The sequence below is a fragment of the Daphnia carinata genome, chromosome 4, assembly GCF_022539665.2.
Source record: "Daphnia carinata strain CSIRO-1 chromosome 4, CSIRO_AGI_Dcar_HiC_V3, whole genome shotgun sequence".
Taxonomy (NCBI): domain Eukaryota; kingdom Metazoa; phylum Arthropoda; class Branchiopoda; order Diplostraca; family Daphniidae; genus Daphnia; species Daphnia carinata.
In genome coordinates, this window is record NC_081334.1 from 1,168,886 (window position 1) to 1,185,675 (window position 16,790).

Sequence of the window (16,790 nt, forward strand, 5' to 3'; positions counted from 1 at the left end):
ATCCAGATTTGGTTGAAAAAAAAATATATACCATGTATTTCAAATCCAATTCTCATCACTGATATTCGGTGGTTCAAAATTTATCTGTGGGGAATAAGTCCGCCGTCCAGGAAAAGACCTATAAACAATGACTAGTGATACAAGATGAAATTTATTCTAAATATTTAACATGTCAATTTACGTTATTGATGTGTCTTTCTATGAAAAGGCATGTGTCCTGAATCCCACAACAAATTTCACATTTTCAATATCCCAATCGCTGAAGCTCTTGGAGTTGCTTATGGAGAATTTCTTCTTTAGTTTTTCGTATGTGGCTTTCCTAAAATAAAAAGATTGTTAGTTTATGCTTGCTTCCCATTTCTCTAAAGGTGCTTCTTTAGGATACCGTCCTAGATGCAGTGTATGAGCTTAAGAATGTGTCAACATCCATTTGACCGGAGAGAAACACTTCAGCAATTGCTTCACTTTTCTCATCTGCCAGCGTTGCAGCTTGACGAAGGCTTCCCTGTAACATGTAAAAAAAACAAAAAAACTATCAAAGCAAAGGTTACCATTATGAAAAAAATTTGTCTTTTTACTTCAATGTTGTTAGGTAAATAACACTGAGACAAGTTATGGTGCTGAGTACTTGATGAATCCCATTCTAACTTCAGCTCATTGAGTGTCTCATAGTGTTGCAATATCAGCTGTCGTTTAGCATTCAAGGTTTTCTTCAGGTCAGCAATACTCCCTATTTCAGAAACATTAATACTTATTGATGTTCCATGTTATCCATAAAATTTACAGTTTCATTAAATTACAGTTACATTAAAATCAGATCAAATTCATTACAGTTTCATTAAAATTCTGAGTATGTTAAATTATAGCCCTTACTTGCTATTTTTTCGACAACATCCAGGTGGTTTTTGACATCTATTGCAACAGCCTCTGCTTGAGGAAGATCCTCAACAAACTGATGTAAAACATCTTCACTTTCACTCAGATTCTTGATCTGATATCTTGAGAGGCTTTCCAGTTCAGGAATGAAGGGAGGAATTGGGAAATATTGTTGCTGACTAAGTTGACTAGTTGATAGGAATGTTTCACTGCTGCTCCTTTCTCCATTTGGATAAGATTTTATTTCAGGCAACTTTGTCATTTCTCGTACTATTGAATGCACAATTTGACCCAAATCTGAGTGCTCTGAATAATTCACTAATCCTGGAGACATTATTCGGCCATTGTCGGTTATCCAGTTGTGTTGAATCACAGGATTAATCCAAATCAAAGGCTTCTGAGTTGGAAAGTCGGAAGGTAATTGAATTTTTAATGTCAATTCCCGATTTCCCGAACGAAAAAATACATGATATTCTCCGGCGTGAATTTCTCGAACACTGACAAGTAGAGTAAAAGGCTCAAAGTAACGAACTGTACCGACGAAGCCAATAAAGCTATAACTTACTCGTTGATGAAAATCCGTAGTGAATCAATTTGTTTCTTTTTTTTCAAATGTACAATCGAAGGAGTTAATGGATACACAGTAGAATGATTCATCTTGACATTATCATAACCTTATTATGACAGCGGCGGACATACTTGTTTATACATAAGCACGCATCAGTCCGCGCAAATTAGATTGGAAAGTAAGGAAATTGTAACACAGGAGTAGGGGAATTGGTGGCCCGTGATGCCGCGAACTAGGAGTCTTCGAATCTCTCGGAGAGGCGGGCGCGAACTACAGGAACGCCACGTGTTTTCCTTGGTGAATTTAAGCACTTAGCTATGGAAGATACTCGCGGAGAATGTGGATGAGTTTCTGGCAACGGAGATTTCAGAGCACTACTCATGATGTTAGCCCTAGCCGGAGTTTTCAGCCTAGTAAAACGTGATGAATGTTATTTGTAAGTTACGCCAAACCTGTTTTCAATGTTAATGCTTACTTGTTAAGGTGATCTTCGTTATATTGCATCATATTTTCTTTCCACATCGACACATTGGGATACTTTAAAAAATCTAATTCAACATTTACTAGTACTCGAAGTACATCGACATCAGTTTTGCTTGGTTGCGAACTGGTAACGAAGTTCACGACATTATTAGGCTGAATGGATTTAAATATATATATGATGACTTACCCGAAAATGTAAAATGGTGATATTTCGTAGAAAGTAGCGGGTGGAGTAGACGGCGGGGTAAAAAACTCGTCATTTCCGTTTTCAAGTATCTCGGGAGACTGAAGGTGCAGTTGGCTCAATTTGTTGCAAAGATCCGATAACGGGCTTTTGGCTTCCAGATTGGAAGAAGCCTGACACTCTTCTGCCTCACTTCGCTTTCGGCGAAAATAGTTTTCTAGTTTCCTCAACCCTTCACTGGAGCATAGATCACAAAATTCATCAAGGAATTTCCAGTACTCACTCCATGGTACATTTAGGTCTTGCGCAATATTACGGCCCACACGTTCGAGGCCCTTGTCGATATCCGATAACCTACTGTCCATCATTTTTTTCGGTGTCATTTTTTTATCACTGAGTCGATTCTGATAAAACTTGGGAACAGGTGGAGTTTTCATTTGTTGATAAAATAGTTCTGCTTCGACTGGTGACATAGGACCAGCTAGTGCTTGAAGCATCATCTGCGAATCAACCGGATACTTTTGATGGCTCTGTAGAATATAGATTTTCCAAAACATCAAGAGCCGAAAATACTATTTTAATACACAATTGTGAATCCAAGTATCTTTCATTGTACGTTGTTGTTTTTAAATCTAAGAGCTGATGCTAGGCTATATCGTAGTAAACACGATAGAAAAACATACAGTGAAAGAAACTTAGACCCACTAAGGCTATATAATTTTAAAACACATATTTTTGTACCAGAGGTGAGTTTGGCATTAGAGATTCTGGCGATCTTGGAGTAACATCTGGTGACCATGGCTTGCCAATGCGGGCTGGAGATGAAAGGTCTATTGGTCTAAGTACTGGTACAAAATATCTTTGGCTTAGAAGGGATCTCATTTGTGCTTCTAATTCTGGTGAAGGATTTTTACAAGAAGAACAGATAATCTAAATGGAAACAAATGAATTATTTCAGTTTTATGTAGTAGTTAAAACATGACATGATTTACTGACATCAGCAGGTGTTTCTCCTCTAGTATTTTTGCGTTCTCGATCACATTCGGGAAAAGAAAGGAATAATTCTAAAATATTCAACAACCCAAACTTTGATGCAAAATGCAGAGGAGTTTCATTAAGGAATTTATCAGGTGTGTTTAGATAGGTGTCTAGTAAATAAAACATGCGATTTTTCCGTACATGCTCCGCATCATTTCTGTTTTTGAATATACATAATGCAGGTGTTAGAATATTTGGCAAAAGAAGTTATCCAAATATTATTGAGTGATTTACTTACACATACAAGAGCCCTATGAAGCTTGGATCAGTAATTGTATCTAAAAGAGCTCTGCAGATGGGAAAGGATTTTTTAAAGGTTGCCAGTAAAAGACCATGATATCTGTAGCGTTCTCTGATCATTGTGGGTGTATCACCTGCACTTATGAGGAATCTGAAACATTCAACATCAGTTAACTGGCAAACAAAAATTTAAGGTCAAACTCAAAAATTTTACTTACCTCGGATTTTTCCAAACAAGGAACAAAAATTCTTCACAGTTTCCTGTTTCTATAGTTCTTCGAAAAAGCAATAGTTCTTGAGGGCTTGGATTAGGGAATGGTAATTTCTCACTTGGTAATTCTTTTATTACGACATCGGTTTCAGGTTGGGTTTGTTTTGTTTGAGTAAACAGAACGGCTTCATCGCGCTCCGTAAAGCATTTAAACCGAGCTCCTTTAAATTTTTTGCAAATTTTCAAAGCTTCAACTCGATCCTCGAAAACCAAGTCTGTCTGCTGTCCTTGTTCCTGCCCCTCCAGTAAAGAAACACCGTAAAATGTTGTTCCGCTCATTGTTATGAATTCCGACTAGTTATGTCACCTAGTGAACCATCTTATAAAAAGCGAAACTGTTATGAAATGGAAATTAATAAACGTTGCTTTTCTCTAGCAGACTTTACCAGCTTTATTTGTATCTGGAGTTTGGGATAAGCAACGTTGCCAGCAAAGAAAAATGGAAGGCAGCTAAACTCTTTGGGGAATTTAGCTTTTGCAGTGTCAATTTTGCCAAAAAGGTTAGTATCAGTCCAGTTCAAGTCTAACTGGTTCGTCCATCGTCGCGTTAAAATTATGTAGCAACTAGTTAAATTTGCACTTTGATGTATTGTAAACATGATCAAGTTATTTGCATGAATGTAATATATACTAAAGCAGTAAAGGCGGTATTTCAGAGGTGAAGTGAAGAACGAAGAATTTATTTTCAGCGTCAGAATTCGTGTCTCGTCTTTTCTTAAAAGAAAAAACTTCTTTTGAGATAACCGCTAGTTTTTGTAGTAGAAGTAGGAAACCGACCGGTTTTAACAATTCGAGGTCGAACAGCACAAATTTACCGAGAAGTTTTTTAGGTCCCCTCCATCATAAACTAGTCTTGATTTGAAATTCTATGCGTGCCTGAGTGTATTAAAATCAACGTGGGAAAGAAAAATTCGGATGTCAAAACCAATCGGTTGAGTCCTGTCGTGCACCTGTACAAACTTCCAGGTCTGTTTTTCTCCTCGTGTTCATGACATTTAAGAAGCAACTAAGTGCATAAAAGGAGATTATTATTTCTGCTGAGCTCATTAGCTATAAAAGAAAAGTGATTAAGAAAAGTTGCATCGCTGTGTAGCCTATGCGTTGTTTTCAACTAAAATTGGTTGAATCGTTCGGTTGTATGGAGTAGGTGTAATGGTGAAAACCGGTGCATGACTGTCTTCCAGTACCATCAACGAAATTTCAACCCACCAAAGACGTAAAGCGTTCGAATTTCATCCAGAAAACTGAACTGAACATTAGTAATAGGCTTAGTGATAACTTGGCAGTTGGTAGGGCTGTCTCATCAGAAAAAGCTGTACACAGCCAACGAGACAAGACGCAATCGGGCCGGTACCCCAGCAGGCCTGCCCTGGCATGCATGGATCTGCGCCCAACGCTTCACCTAGCAAGAACTGGCTTTGGCGCCTTCAGTGCCTTAATACAACTACGGGCATTGTCAATTCTGTTTTGCCGTTTTTCGTGTTCAGTAAAGTGTTTGTGCAGTGTGTGTGTGTGTGTGTGTGAATGTGTGTGTGCAAGAAGTTTTGTAAGCGCGGACGTTCGGAAATGGCGTGGCGATGGTTGTGAAAACTGGGAAACATTAGTGTATTAACTACCGTCCTGCCAATAAAGTGAATCGGCAGCCATCATTCGGCTGATGAAACAAGTTTTTCCACCACCACTGTTGACGAACTTAGACAAGAGAAAAGTGAACTCTCGTGAAAGAAAAGGGTAGAACGTATAAAAGACACGTAGCCCAGAACCAAGAGTCACAGCTAATCAAATGAGTGAGCCCAAACGGATAGCCCTGATTCCGCTGGCAGCAGCAGAAGCAGCGCAAGCACCATTGCCGGCCAAAAAAGACAAGAAATCCACAACTACAATTGTCAAAACGCATCGTTTTACTTTGACGTTACCCGACTCTACAGAGAAATCTTGTCCAGAATTCAACTTTGCCGACCTCATATCTGCTCTGACGGTAACCCCTTGTGTGGTTTTGTTTTGTTTTCTTGGCTTCAGAGGTGTTTTAGGTAGTGAAATGATAGAGGGCCAAGAAATGTTACAGTTGGATATTAGGTTTCATGTGTGTCGTTGTAGCTTAGATTTATTTCAAAGTAGGGTTCATTTGAGTGCATTCACGCCGTCTGCTCCATACTTTGTGAAAGTGGCATTTAAAATGAAACTGACAGCAGGTCGCCATGTTTTTGTCTTGTATCAAGCAGGAGAGAGGACAGTGGCCCCGCTCAGAGGAAGAGTTGGCGGGGCCTCTTCGAAGTTTCTTTCTTTCGCATGGTTTCACCTCCTCACCGTGTGTATTTTCTTACTCTCGCCAATCAACCCAACTCCAGTGCAGCATTCTTTGTATCGATTCAGTGCATTAGGATAGCATTAGTTAAAGTTTTTTTTCTTCTTCAATCGACGTTTGCGGGATAGTGAGAGTGACGGGTTTTCAATTCGTTGGCATCGTTGCCGCATTGCTTTGCAATTGTCGTTACTCGCGTACAGGACGCTGTTACCACCAAAAAGTAATCTTCGTTTTCCCAGTTCTTATGGACGTTGGAGTTAGATTGAAAGAGCGCCATTTTTGTCTCTTATTGCACCTCGTCTTTATGGCGGCGGAGCGGGCGACTAAGTACGGATGAGTCACCTGGCGCTAGATCGTTGAGTTATCTCATTCATCTTCGTTTACATTGTTTAAATTTTAGTAATGATTAATATTTTTTGTTATTGTTGTATAATATTAAATTCGTGCAGTGTGTTGTTATAAAAAAAATCCCTTTTTTAATCTCGGAATATTTTTACTACACTAGACTGTTTAAGGAGTTAAATGATATTTGATTACTAGGAAATAAAAGCATAATGAATCATACGTTTGGGGGATTTAAAGGGGATTGAATAGAATGTCAATGTTATCTCCGCAAAGTGGGAAAAGTTTAAAATGAAATATCAACTTCAAGGAAGTCAATATAGCTTTTTCTTTTTGTAACTATTTTGAAACGGACATGTGTATTTATATTCTTTGGAAGGAGAATCAACGTAATAGGGAGGCAGTCGGTGGAACTGTGTGAATTAGCCAAGTGTTTTCTTGCAAATTAGTAGAGGTCCTGTCGCTCACATTCCTCTACTATCTTAATATCGATCTCCTTCAAGGATTTTACCGCTAATTTTCCGAATTGGTGTCAAGGTAACATTTTGTGAAAAATAGTTTCTTAGAAGCAATGCACAAATGTTCAAATCGGCATGTTTTACTTGCTTTACTTGTGCATTCAATGATGTATGAAAAATGGGTCTGTAAATAGCTTGGTATAAAGTATGCAACCAATGTCTCAAATTAGGCGTGAAGGTCATTTTACCGTCCATCTGTTCCCCATTAAGTTTTTCAAAAGCGGTGCCGTAATTTGTTACATAAATTGAAGACTTTGATAAAGTATTGAACTTTCTTTCGTCTGGTTTAGAAAAAGAAGGAAAGTCACGCAACGAATGGTTCTACTCCCGCAGTTTCGACAGGGCCTCTACTCGATCCGTTTGCAGAAGATGATGAAGATCAACTTCGCGGCATTGCAAAGAAGTTTGAAGAAAAATATGTGAGTTATATTTTTAATATAATTTTTATTATTATTCTTTTTCTTATTTTCTTAATTTGCCACGTTTGTCTTTTAGGGTTTGCCTGCCGCGAAAAAGAAAAAGTCACGAAAGTATGATGATTATGTCGATCTGGGGGCTGGTTATGATGAAAACGATCCCTTTATCGACAACACTGATGCGGTAACCAGCATTTTTAAAAGCATAATTTAAAAACAAAGTTAATTTCAAAATCGTTTTGGGTCTCACAGTACGATGAAATAGTTCCTGCTGAAGTAACAACGGCCCATGGCGGATTTTACATTAATTCAGGAGCACTCGAGTTCAAACCGGTAGAAAAACGTTCCGATTCTGAATCCGAGTCAGAGTCGGAAAGTTCCGAGTCTGATTCTGAAGATTCTCTCTCTGAAGCCAGCACCACTCCTATTAGTACAAACAAAAAACGGAGGGTCAGTTTCCACATGTTATTCATTCCAAGTACAAGAGTACTGAGCGATTTCTTTACTGTAGGTAATTGAGTCGGACGACGATGACTCACCTGAGGAAATCCAACTAAATGGATCTGAAGGAGAAGAGACAGATGTCAAAAAGAAAAAGCTTCGGTTGGATGACAGTGGAAACGTCCAGCAGGCTAAAAGAAAGAAAATGTCTTCCCCGCTTGAGACTAGTGTCACTGGGGAAGCCAGCTCAGTTTCTTCTAAAAAACCCCGACCTAGTGTGAAAGAACTATTGCAGCAAAAACGGGAACATGAAAAAGCTACCCCGGATATTGCTGAAAAACCCGTCACCAAGAATCTTAATAACAACGTTTCAGTTACTCCAACTGCCGTCGTGACTACCCCGCCAGTGCCGAAAGACGTATTACAGTTGAAGCGAGATAAAGAGAGGGAAGTCGTCGACTTGTCAGTAGGAAGTAAAACTACACCCGAAACAGCTGTCGTCACAACCGATTCGTCGTCGGATTCGTCAGACTCCTCATCGGACTCATCCGAGTCTGAAAGTGGAGGTGACGAGGATGAAGACGGTAGAGATGCGGATGCGATGAAGGGAGAAAATGATCCTGATGCCAAACTGCCTAATAATTTAACCCCCGCTACATTGGCGGTCATCGAAGATATTAAAAAAGCAGCGGCGTCTTCAGATCAGCAAGGAAAATGTCGTTTCTTCTCAACGGAGATTAATCGTCTTCTTTTGGCGTAACTAATATTTAGATTTTTTTTTCTGAATGTATTCGTTGGCAGTAACGAATGCAATTTTCATTAATTGAATAGTATTGAGTTACAGGCCCGACAGTATTCGTGCAGTAAGAGACAAGCCATCTATACCCATTTGACTGGTTTTCTTCCATGTACAAAACACACACTACTCAAACGAGCCAAGAATCTAGTTTTGGAAGATGTTGAATCGAAATTAAAACCGGCTATTCGAAAGTAGGATTTTACAAATGTTCTGTGAAATCCTTTTGCAACTTTCAAATAATATTTTCTTCTAAAATTAATTCAAAAGGTTGCAGGTGTCTGTTGAAAAAGTCATTGCTGAACAAATTGAACGACATGCCACTCAATGCCAACGGTTAGCAGATGCCAAGTAAGTAGTTTCTTCAGTCCTCTATATCAAGATTCTTCTTTATGTGGTCGTGCGAATCCATTTTGTTCTGTTTGAGTCTTAATCATTTGTTTCTTATCCTTGCTCGTCAACCTCTCTCGTTTGGGTGGCTGTTTCGGTACACAGTCCGGAGAGGTACCTCGAGTATTATCGCTACGTGTGGTAAGAATTTTTTTGACCACTCGGGTTTAGATTGCAAGGTCTTAGGTTGGCTGTTAACCTGACCCTATTGTTTTGTGAGCTTTTGGGCGTGTTCACTGCACTTGGTAGAAATCACCGAACATTAAGACGATGTGAAATTTCAGGCTTCGCTGCTAAGGCACATCTGTTTGATCCATTCCGAGACAATTCCGACCCTACACAACATTCAAAGAATCAGACATATGATCAATGGACAAAGTGACTAATACGTTGGAAACCTATTGCTTTGGGTTGAGGTTACTAATGACGTACGCTAATTTCAAATACCCGTCTTTAATGTTTCACGCTTTACATCACCCCGATTCTTGTGTATGTGACGGACACTAGGTTTTGCGGAAGAAAATCTAAATTGTGTGGCATGGCTTTTTTTTTTCATGTCCATCGTGTGGATCGTCAGCTTTGGGCTGAGATTTATTAACGAAAAAATAATTCTCGCATTTTACGAATGAGCCTTAACATACAGTTCTTTTGTAACTCGTATTTTGTGTAGGGATCCTGAATTAGAACCTGCTGGGGGAACGGATGACGAGGACAAAAAACCAGAGAAAAGTAACAAAACACCACAGCCTCGCAGAAGATTCCAATGGAGTAAAGAAATGCGGTAATATATCTTAAAATAACTAATTATATCCATTCATTGTAAGCAATTTGTTTTTCTTTTCCTCTAGATCAATATTGAACCAAGTGGTTTACTTAAAAGCCGAGTGCTTCAACTGGTCAAAACTGCGAAAGGAAACTGCTGCTGAGTACCTGCTTCGTTTCCTAGATTCAGAAATCCGACTACTCTGGCCGAAAGGTTGGATGACGGCAAAAATTCTCTTCAAAGAAAGCCAAGAAGCTCATTCCTTTGTGACGTGAGTTTTTGTTTAATTTAGATAGATAATAATAATTTGTACCAAAAATCCGGTTAGTCCACGCATTTCGTTTTGTTTTTTTTGTTTTTTTCTAATAGATCGAAATCAAAATTGAATCCAGCTGTTAAAAAACCTAGCATTCCTCGCTCAGGATTAGTTGATGCTTTGGCACTACCGTCGCCAGTTGCTCCGTCCACACTGTCCCAAAATGCTACAAATACTCCGCCATCTTTTGTCTCTAAAGAGATAAAGAAATCTCAGCTCAAAGATCGGATGTCATCGGCACTAGCACAACCTGTAGCTCGGCAAGATTCCAACTCTGTCCACCATCGAAGCGATTCTGCACCCAACTTATCCTCAGGAAAAGCTGAAAAATCTCGGTCAGAAGTGAACGTACCCACCATTAGGCCGGACAATGGCGCCAAGTTAGATGTTACCAAATATCGTCCACGGCCAGACCCGACGTGTTCTGCCGCACGAACAGAAATTCATCACATAACTAAAGATCCTAACAAGTCTAGTTTTCGCCAAAATGAGAGTCCTCATTCCACTAATCACAGTAGAGTGACCGATGCCAACCAAACGAATAATTCGAAATCGGACCACCCGAGTGATCTTGTGAAGCCGAAAATCGAGGGGGCCACATCCAAAGCCAACCCTGTTCACGTTCGATCTGATTTAGGCATCGTTAAAAGCGACGCTCCTCAATCTACAAAGCCTAATAAGGTTGACTCGATCAAACCGCGCCACGATTCAAATTCGATTTCACGTGGAATGGAGAGCAACAAACAATCAAGATCAGACAGTGCCGCTTCATCTGAAGTGAAATTGAATTCAGTTTTACGTGGACCGGATAGCAGTAAACAGTCCCGATGGGATAACGTCTCATCGGCTGAAGTGAAAAATCGTTTTGATCATGGACAAACTGTGACGAAAGTTGATCCAGCTCAGAATAAAGTTGATGTTATCCCGTCCGACGGAAACTCCACGAGCAACTCAAAAGTGGGCAAAACCAGCAAACCTGTTCCAACCGTAAGCGCATCTCTAGCTAACTCTCTAGCCTCTTTCGTGGATTCGGGTCTGCGTTGGACGGATAGTATTCCAGGTGTGTTGGACCTTAGCGATGATCAACAACAACCTCGACCTACGTCAAAAGCAGCTGAACCTTCTACCCGAGCAGATTCGCATTTCGTCAAGGATCCTGTTCCAAAATCAGAAGAAACAGAGGATCAGGAATCCTTGCTACAACGTGATTTGGCTATGGTACTGGAAGAAATCAGCCAAATTACACGACTAGTCGAGGGGAAAGACCTTACGCAGCCACCGCAAATGACCAAATCTTCCGACTCTAGGACCAAAAGTGTCATCAAGACCACAGGATCGCTCTCTACCTCGCATATGCCAGCGTCGGCACCTTCCTTAACGTCTAATCCTGCTTCCAGGTCTTCAACAACTAGTGGCTCGGTTCTGCCACCAAAATTAACGGCAGCTACACGCACACCACCGCCACCGCCACTTGTCTCAACTCCCGTCAGTCGGATTAGTAGTTCACCTACTGGTGCCAACAGCTCAGTTCAATTGATCTCGCCAACTCACTCGTCAAGAACTATGTCTCCTGTTTCCAGTGATCATCTAAAATCAGGCGAGAAAGTCTAGAAATCTAAAATACAAATGAATTCAGTTCGCAGCATAAATGGTGTTTGGATTTCGTCTTTGATTGTAACACGTTTCTCTCATGTACTCGTATCAGGTTCAGGACAAGGAAAATATAATTCGAGCATAAGTAAACTGCTTTTGAGCGAATTCATGATGACTCCACCCACAGCCCACTCTTCCAGTCGACACGCGGGAGATTTTTTCAATTCGGGACATCTCAGTCCAGAGAAAAGAAAACCAGATGCAATCTCTAATCAGCAGTCGTTGCCACCACTCCCTGCTCATCAACAGCACGTCAGCACCAACTCCATTCCCAGAAGCTCACCAAACAGCATGTACAGGTATTATGTTACTCAATGAGGAAACAACACACACTAACTTGAAGTACTTCGCTTGCCATTTCCAGAAATTACCCAGCATCATCTGCGCAGGTGGTCTCTACTCCTACTAGTACCTTGGCAATGCGAAGTTCCCATAGCATCGAGTCGTTAATTCAGGTACGTAGCAAGTAAAACAACCTGAGCATTGTATACCCTCAAGATGTTAGCTTCGGTTTTTTGTTTGTTTTGGAAATGGCTTGTTTAGACAAAAAAAAGTCCAACTGAGACATCGTCTCACCGATCTGTGGGAAACGTTCACCCAGGACAGCAGACATCACAATCTCAACAGTTGGCACAGCCTTCTGTGTCAAAACACGATCCGCTTTCCATCTTCATGGCCCAAAAAAATTCACAAAAGAGTCCTCACGGAGACTACAACTATTACACTCAACCTGGTAAAAAAGAAAACATGAAGCTATAATTGTTAGTACACGACTTAATTGCAATTTCTTTATACTGATGATAGGGACGGGCCACCATCAGCAATCATCATAATAAATGCCTTCTGAAAGCACCGTCAAAGTTTGTTCCATCCGTGTCATGTACATAAAATGAACTGATGAGTTTTTTTGCCTCAAGTGTTCGCGCAATTGCAACATGGAATAATGGAGTTGTTACGGTATGTAGAATAACTAGTATATGCCACCGAATCCTCAATTGAAGTCTTCTGCCTTGCCATTGTACATTTGTTCTGTAAATTTTAATAAACCATTTCGTTTCCTCTACTTCCCCAGTTGGAAAACAGTTGTGCCAACAACAGCAACAACCAGGTCGAGAATTACAGGGATCTGCGAACTACTTAAAACGACGAAATAAAGTGCTTGTATTACCCGAATGCGCGCTTTCGCCTCAGCCATAAAAACCAGTCTAGAAAACATTCTAAAACCTAGATTCAAAAATTACCGACCATTTTCATACCCGGGGAAGATAGCGTTGAGAGCACGGCAAAGATCTTCATTCGGTTCCATAGCCATATTCTTTCCTAGTTCGTGACGACAGCAAGGGCAAGTATAAACTTTAGCACGAAAGGAACCTTGCAAACAGGCGAGACAAATGTTGTGCGTGCAACTTGTCGTAATTGGTTTGCACACGATGTCTTGGCAGCAAATGCATAAAAATCGCTCTTCGACCTTTGATACAAATTTCTGTTTAAGAAGAGATCAGTTATGTTCAATCAAGTATCGAATTCAAGATGAAAATTACGTGTTTTGTGTCGTCCAAGCTTTCTTTGCATTCATCCCACAATTTACGATTCAAAGTGTCTTTTTCGATTAATTCAGCGATTTCAGGTTCTAGCTGATAACCGACTTTTTTCGCTTTCTTAGCGGTTGCACTTTCTTTGTTCTGTTGTAGCAATTCGACAACAGACTTTCTCTTTCCTCCGTTCTTTTCTTTTTCTTGTTCTTTGGCTTCCATTGCTTCTAAATGTCCTTCAGGATACTTTGAACAGGCAACGGAAAATGAGGAACGAACATTTTAGCGAAAAGAAAAACTACTTACAATCACATGGTCTAACCCCAGCTGCTGGATACGTTGTTTTCCTTCATCTGTCCAGACCGGTGGAGTTGGATCATCTCGCTGTAAGAAATATCGCCAAACAAGAAACCCAGATTTCCCTTTTTCTGGCCAATACTTGACAATTTTATAAATTCCATCATACCTGAAATTTAGTATGCAAATTACAAATGTTACAGAGAGATAAAGACGAAAAGAACCTACCGGACACCGATTTCGGGACCATAAGATGATGAATGTTTTGCTGCTTTCCCTTTTCCCTTGCCTGGGCCTTTTGCCAGTGATTTTTCATCGCCCTGTCCTTTTCGAAGTACTCGTACCGGCTTACCTTTTCGCCAGTCCTTTGCTTCAGCACCTTCTGTTTCATTCACCGCGACGTTGCAGTTGAGAGCCAAGGCCCTATAATCGAATTACAATTTTCTGCATTGGTAATTAAAATTTAGGATTAATGTTATTTGTTGGGCAATCCGCTTACAAATTCATTCGAGTAAGTGTTTGATCACAGCTCTGTCCAGCAGTTCTCTTATTGCCTATTAATAATTAGACTATTAATTGATATATTATAATAAGTACTTGTTGAATTGTTTAGGTGCCTGTCAAATCTCGCCCACCGGATCCCGTATAATAGAAAGAGTCCCCATTGTCCATATCGTCTTCATATCCACCACTAAGAACGATACTGTAAGCGCCTTCCTTCTCACGACCATGAATACCTCCCACAGGTGGGCGATGCACACCCGCTTCAGATGCCTAGAGTTTACACTAGTATTGGTAGATGATGACCTTAAAAGGAGTATTTCAATTACCTGAAATCGAAACCGCCAAGTCGTTCCCACATCGACTCCTGGAATAGGTCCAAAATGATTTGACGGGACTATTGTGCACTCTTTTGCTCGACCAGCACAGGCCATTCCTCGGCCCCAGTCACGAGTTGTGTTTTTGTTTAGGTTTGACGGAGCCTTGGCTTTTTTCTTGCTTTCCTTGAGTTTTTCTCCTGCTTTGACAATCTGACTACTATCGGTTTTGCACTTCGGGCAATACCTTTAGTAATAAAAAACAAAACAATAATTATTGTACAATTTAGGCGGTAATTTTTCTATTATTTATTTTTAATTATTTCATTTACCATTCTTCGGATTCGTCTGGCATACAAGTTAAAGGTGGCTTAAGGCAGTAAAGGTGATAAGGTAGATCGCATTCGTCGCACATGATTTGCTGATCAGGATTTTCTTTACTTCCACACTCATGGCACCCACAAAATTTGCACTTGCGTCTTGGATTATCATTGCAGTGATGGCAGTATGGGGCGCTCTCTCTTTTGGTGGCCGGGCCTTTTTTCAGTAACCGGGTATCTTCTGCAGTTTGTTCTCCCCGCTTTTTTACGTGGGATATTCGCATGATTTCTTTCACGAAATAAATGGAACAATCGTTGACCTCAGTTTCATTTTCTTCTCCCATAATCAATGTCACGATAATTTTCTTTTTTGTTCGGGATTGAAGGTCGACTTTTGTTAATTTTCCGTCATACCTGAATATTCAAATATAAATATAGATTTTCATGAAATAAGTTATAAACCTATAATTCACTACCATAACCCCCTTTCTTTGCTTTCTTCCATGTTATAATTCACTAGCACAACTTCTCCTATTTTCAAATCTGCATTTGAGCACAATTCTTCTGCTCTTGGTCTGATTTGCTGAAAACTACGTGGGAGTGGAATTTCTCGTTCATGTCTAACACATTTTTCAGTGATTATTTTACACAGATAGTAAATTAACGTGTTGGCTTTAGAAGTCAAGCATTACATACCCTTGAAACAAAACATGATATTCCAATTGCTCATCTTCATTTTTGTTTTTAGCTATGCGAACAATTTTTGCTTCAACCCATGAAGAGGTAAAAGGATCTTTAGCATCAACTAAATCTTGAACCTGTTAGAATAGAGATTGCAGGATATCATATATTTAAAAAAATGAATATCATACAAACAACTACCTCATAGTATTCACATATTGCATCAGTGAGAGACTCATCCCCTGATTTCTTTACTTCCTTTTTGTCAACTGTTGCTTCTTTAGTTTCTGAACTTTCTTCACTCACCTCTTTAATAGGCTGTGGAATTGGAATAGCTCGAATCATCAGCTGAACTACATCATTGATGTTGATTCCATAATCAATTAAACGGTAACCATCTTCCATCTAAAACAATGATTAATGTGTTATAACATTTATTTTCTATCAACATCTTTAAAATACCTGTTTTCCGCGAAAAAAGAGACGTTGGCATGCCGGATCAACATTAAGTTTATCTTTTACAAGTTGACGAACTTCGTCTATCAATGACATCTTAGAGACAGTCAGCATGACCGATTCCTTTCCATCCATCGTCTTAATTTTGATATACATTTCTGAGAAATATTTTTAACTTTGCAAGGAAACAAAACAGAACCGATAAAATGAAGCAATTCCGCGAGCAAATTTAATTCACGAGTGAAAACACAAAAGTTTTTTCTTAAGGTTTACGCGCGACTTTTGCTACTGTTGAAGCAATGTTGCCATATTTTCTAACATTAGCGCTGTTGCGTACTGGCGCGTATGGCTCTGCCCCGCGACGATCGCGCACGATTTTGGCCGACCCGCGCGGTTTTTTTTTTAAAAAAGGTCAAACCGGTGTGGTTCGGTTTGTTGTTTTTTTCAAACCAATTGAAACGCGGTCACAACAATTAATGATAATTATTTAGTTTGGAATTTTAGCAAAATTTCAAAAAAAATTTTAATGGCGGTTCAAACCGGTTTGGCCCAGTTCCAAACCGAAAACGAAACCGCAGTCAAAAATGGCCAAACCGAACCGACGGTTTGACGATTTTTAAAAGAAAAACCGCGGTTTGCCCCGATCAAAGACGATCGGGGCCGAGCCCTACTGGCGTGCTAGCTTTTAAACTGCATTTTTACGTTTATTGAAGGAAATTCAAATCCTACGTCAAAACAAAATCATCCGTCATCGTTAACATTTGAATGCGATTCGAAATTTTGTTAATTTTACTAGATCTATATGGCAATCGTTTTACCAAAAAAAAAAACAATATCGGCTTTTTTCTGTTTCACTGCTATCGCCATCTACCGGTCGGTAGATGGTGACACCAACCGAAACAAATGCCAGCAAAAAGCAAAAAAATGCCAAAGGTGAGACATGCTGGAAAAGCTTGATACGACCAATCCGTTTTACCCAAAATAAAAATAAAAAATATTGCCTTTTTTTCTGTTTTACTGGTATTGCCATCTATCGGTCACATTTCTAGTTAATTTAGTTAACGAAAAATCATCATACTCCATTTT

General features: G+C 39.7%; 4 protein-coding genes across 7 annotated transcripts; 1 reads left to right on the top strand and 3 right to left on the bottom strand.

Annotated features, from left to right (window-relative positions):
* Window positions 1–7: 7 nt before the first annotated feature.
* LOC130694790 (vacuolar protein sorting-associated protein 37A-like) lies at window positions 8–1,581 on the bottom strand. 2 transcript variants are annotated; one of them, XM_057517891.2, is made up of 6 exons: window positions 1,442–1,581; window positions 874–1,373; window positions 579–730; window positions 386–505; window positions 182–319; window positions 8–118 (listed from the first exon to the last, which is right to left on the bottom strand). In XM_057517891.2, the coding sequence occupies exons 1-5, from the start codon at window positions 1,531–1,533 to the stop codon at window positions 245–247; spliced, it is 939 nt and encodes a 312-aa protein (XP_057373874.1). In that variant the 5' UTR covers window positions 1,534–1,581; the 3' UTR covers window positions 8–118; window positions 182–244. The 2 variants fall into 2 exon arrangements, with proteins under 2 accessions (XP_057373874.1, XP_057373875.1); XM_057517892.2 differs by having other exon boundaries at window positions 8–131.
* On the bottom strand, window positions 1,449–4,098 carry LOC130694761 (ankyrin repeat and LEM domain-containing protein 2-like). Its single transcript, XM_057517849.2, has 8 exons — window positions 4,047–4,098; window positions 3,608–3,979; window positions 3,388–3,540; window positions 3,108–3,306; window positions 2,853–3,041; window positions 2,115–2,641; window positions 1,920–2,051; window positions 1,449–1,854 (listed from the first exon to the last, which is right to left on the bottom strand). Exons 2-8 carry the CDS (start codon window positions 3,937–3,939, stop codon window positions 1,677–1,679), a joined length of 1,710 nt encoding a protein of 569 aa, XP_057373832.1. The 5' UTR covers window positions 3,940–3,979; window positions 4,047–4,098; the 3' UTR covers window positions 1,449–1,676.
* A 1,021-nt stretch (window positions 4,099–5,119) lies between these two features.
* Window positions 5,120–12,663, top strand: LOC130695176 (ubinuclein-1-like). 3 transcript variants are annotated; one of them, XM_059494836.1, is made up of 15 exons: window positions 5,120–5,638; window positions 7,116–7,244; window positions 7,321–7,425; window positions 7,494–7,691; window positions 7,753–8,438; window positions 8,514–8,672; window positions 8,749–8,829; window positions 8,974–9,009; window positions 9,539–9,649; window positions 9,717–9,902; window positions 10,001–11,544; window positions 11,653–11,893; window positions 11,965–12,055; window positions 12,144–12,333; window positions 12,405–12,663. In XM_059494836.1, the coding sequence occupies exons 1-15, from the start codon at window positions 5,444–5,446 to the stop codon at window positions 12,431–12,433; spliced, it is 3,981 nt and encodes a 1,326-aa protein (XP_059350819.1). In that variant the 5' UTR covers window positions 5,120–5,443; the 3' UTR covers window positions 12,434–12,663. The 3 variants fall into 3 exon arrangements, with proteins under 3 accessions (XP_059350819.1, XP_057374285.1, XP_059350820.1); XM_057518302.2 differs by having other exon boundaries at window positions 5,121–5,638; window positions 11,653–11,899; XM_059494837.1 differs by lacking the exon at window positions 8,974–9,009 and having other exon boundaries at window positions 5,121–5,638; window positions 11,653–11,899.
* An 80-nt stretch (window positions 12,664–12,743) lies between these two features.
* On the bottom strand, window positions 12,744–15,945 carry LOC130695177 (E3 ubiquitin-protein ligase UHRF1-like). The gene is made up of 12 exons (XM_057518303.2): window positions 15,711–15,945; window positions 15,450–15,653; window positions 15,264–15,385; window positions 15,044–15,187; window positions 14,580–14,981; window positions 14,260–14,494; window positions 14,047–14,203; window positions 13,929–13,983; window positions 13,658–13,852; window positions 13,439–13,598; window positions 13,142–13,378; window positions 12,744–13,083 (listed from the first exon to the last, which is right to left on the bottom strand). The coding sequence occupies exons 1-12, from the start codon at window positions 15,858–15,860 to the stop codon at window positions 12,838–12,840; spliced, it is 2,307 nt and encodes a 768-aa protein (XP_057374286.1). The 5' UTR covers window positions 15,861–15,945; the 3' UTR covers window positions 12,744–12,837.
* Window positions 15,946–16,790: the final 845 nt, after the last annotated feature.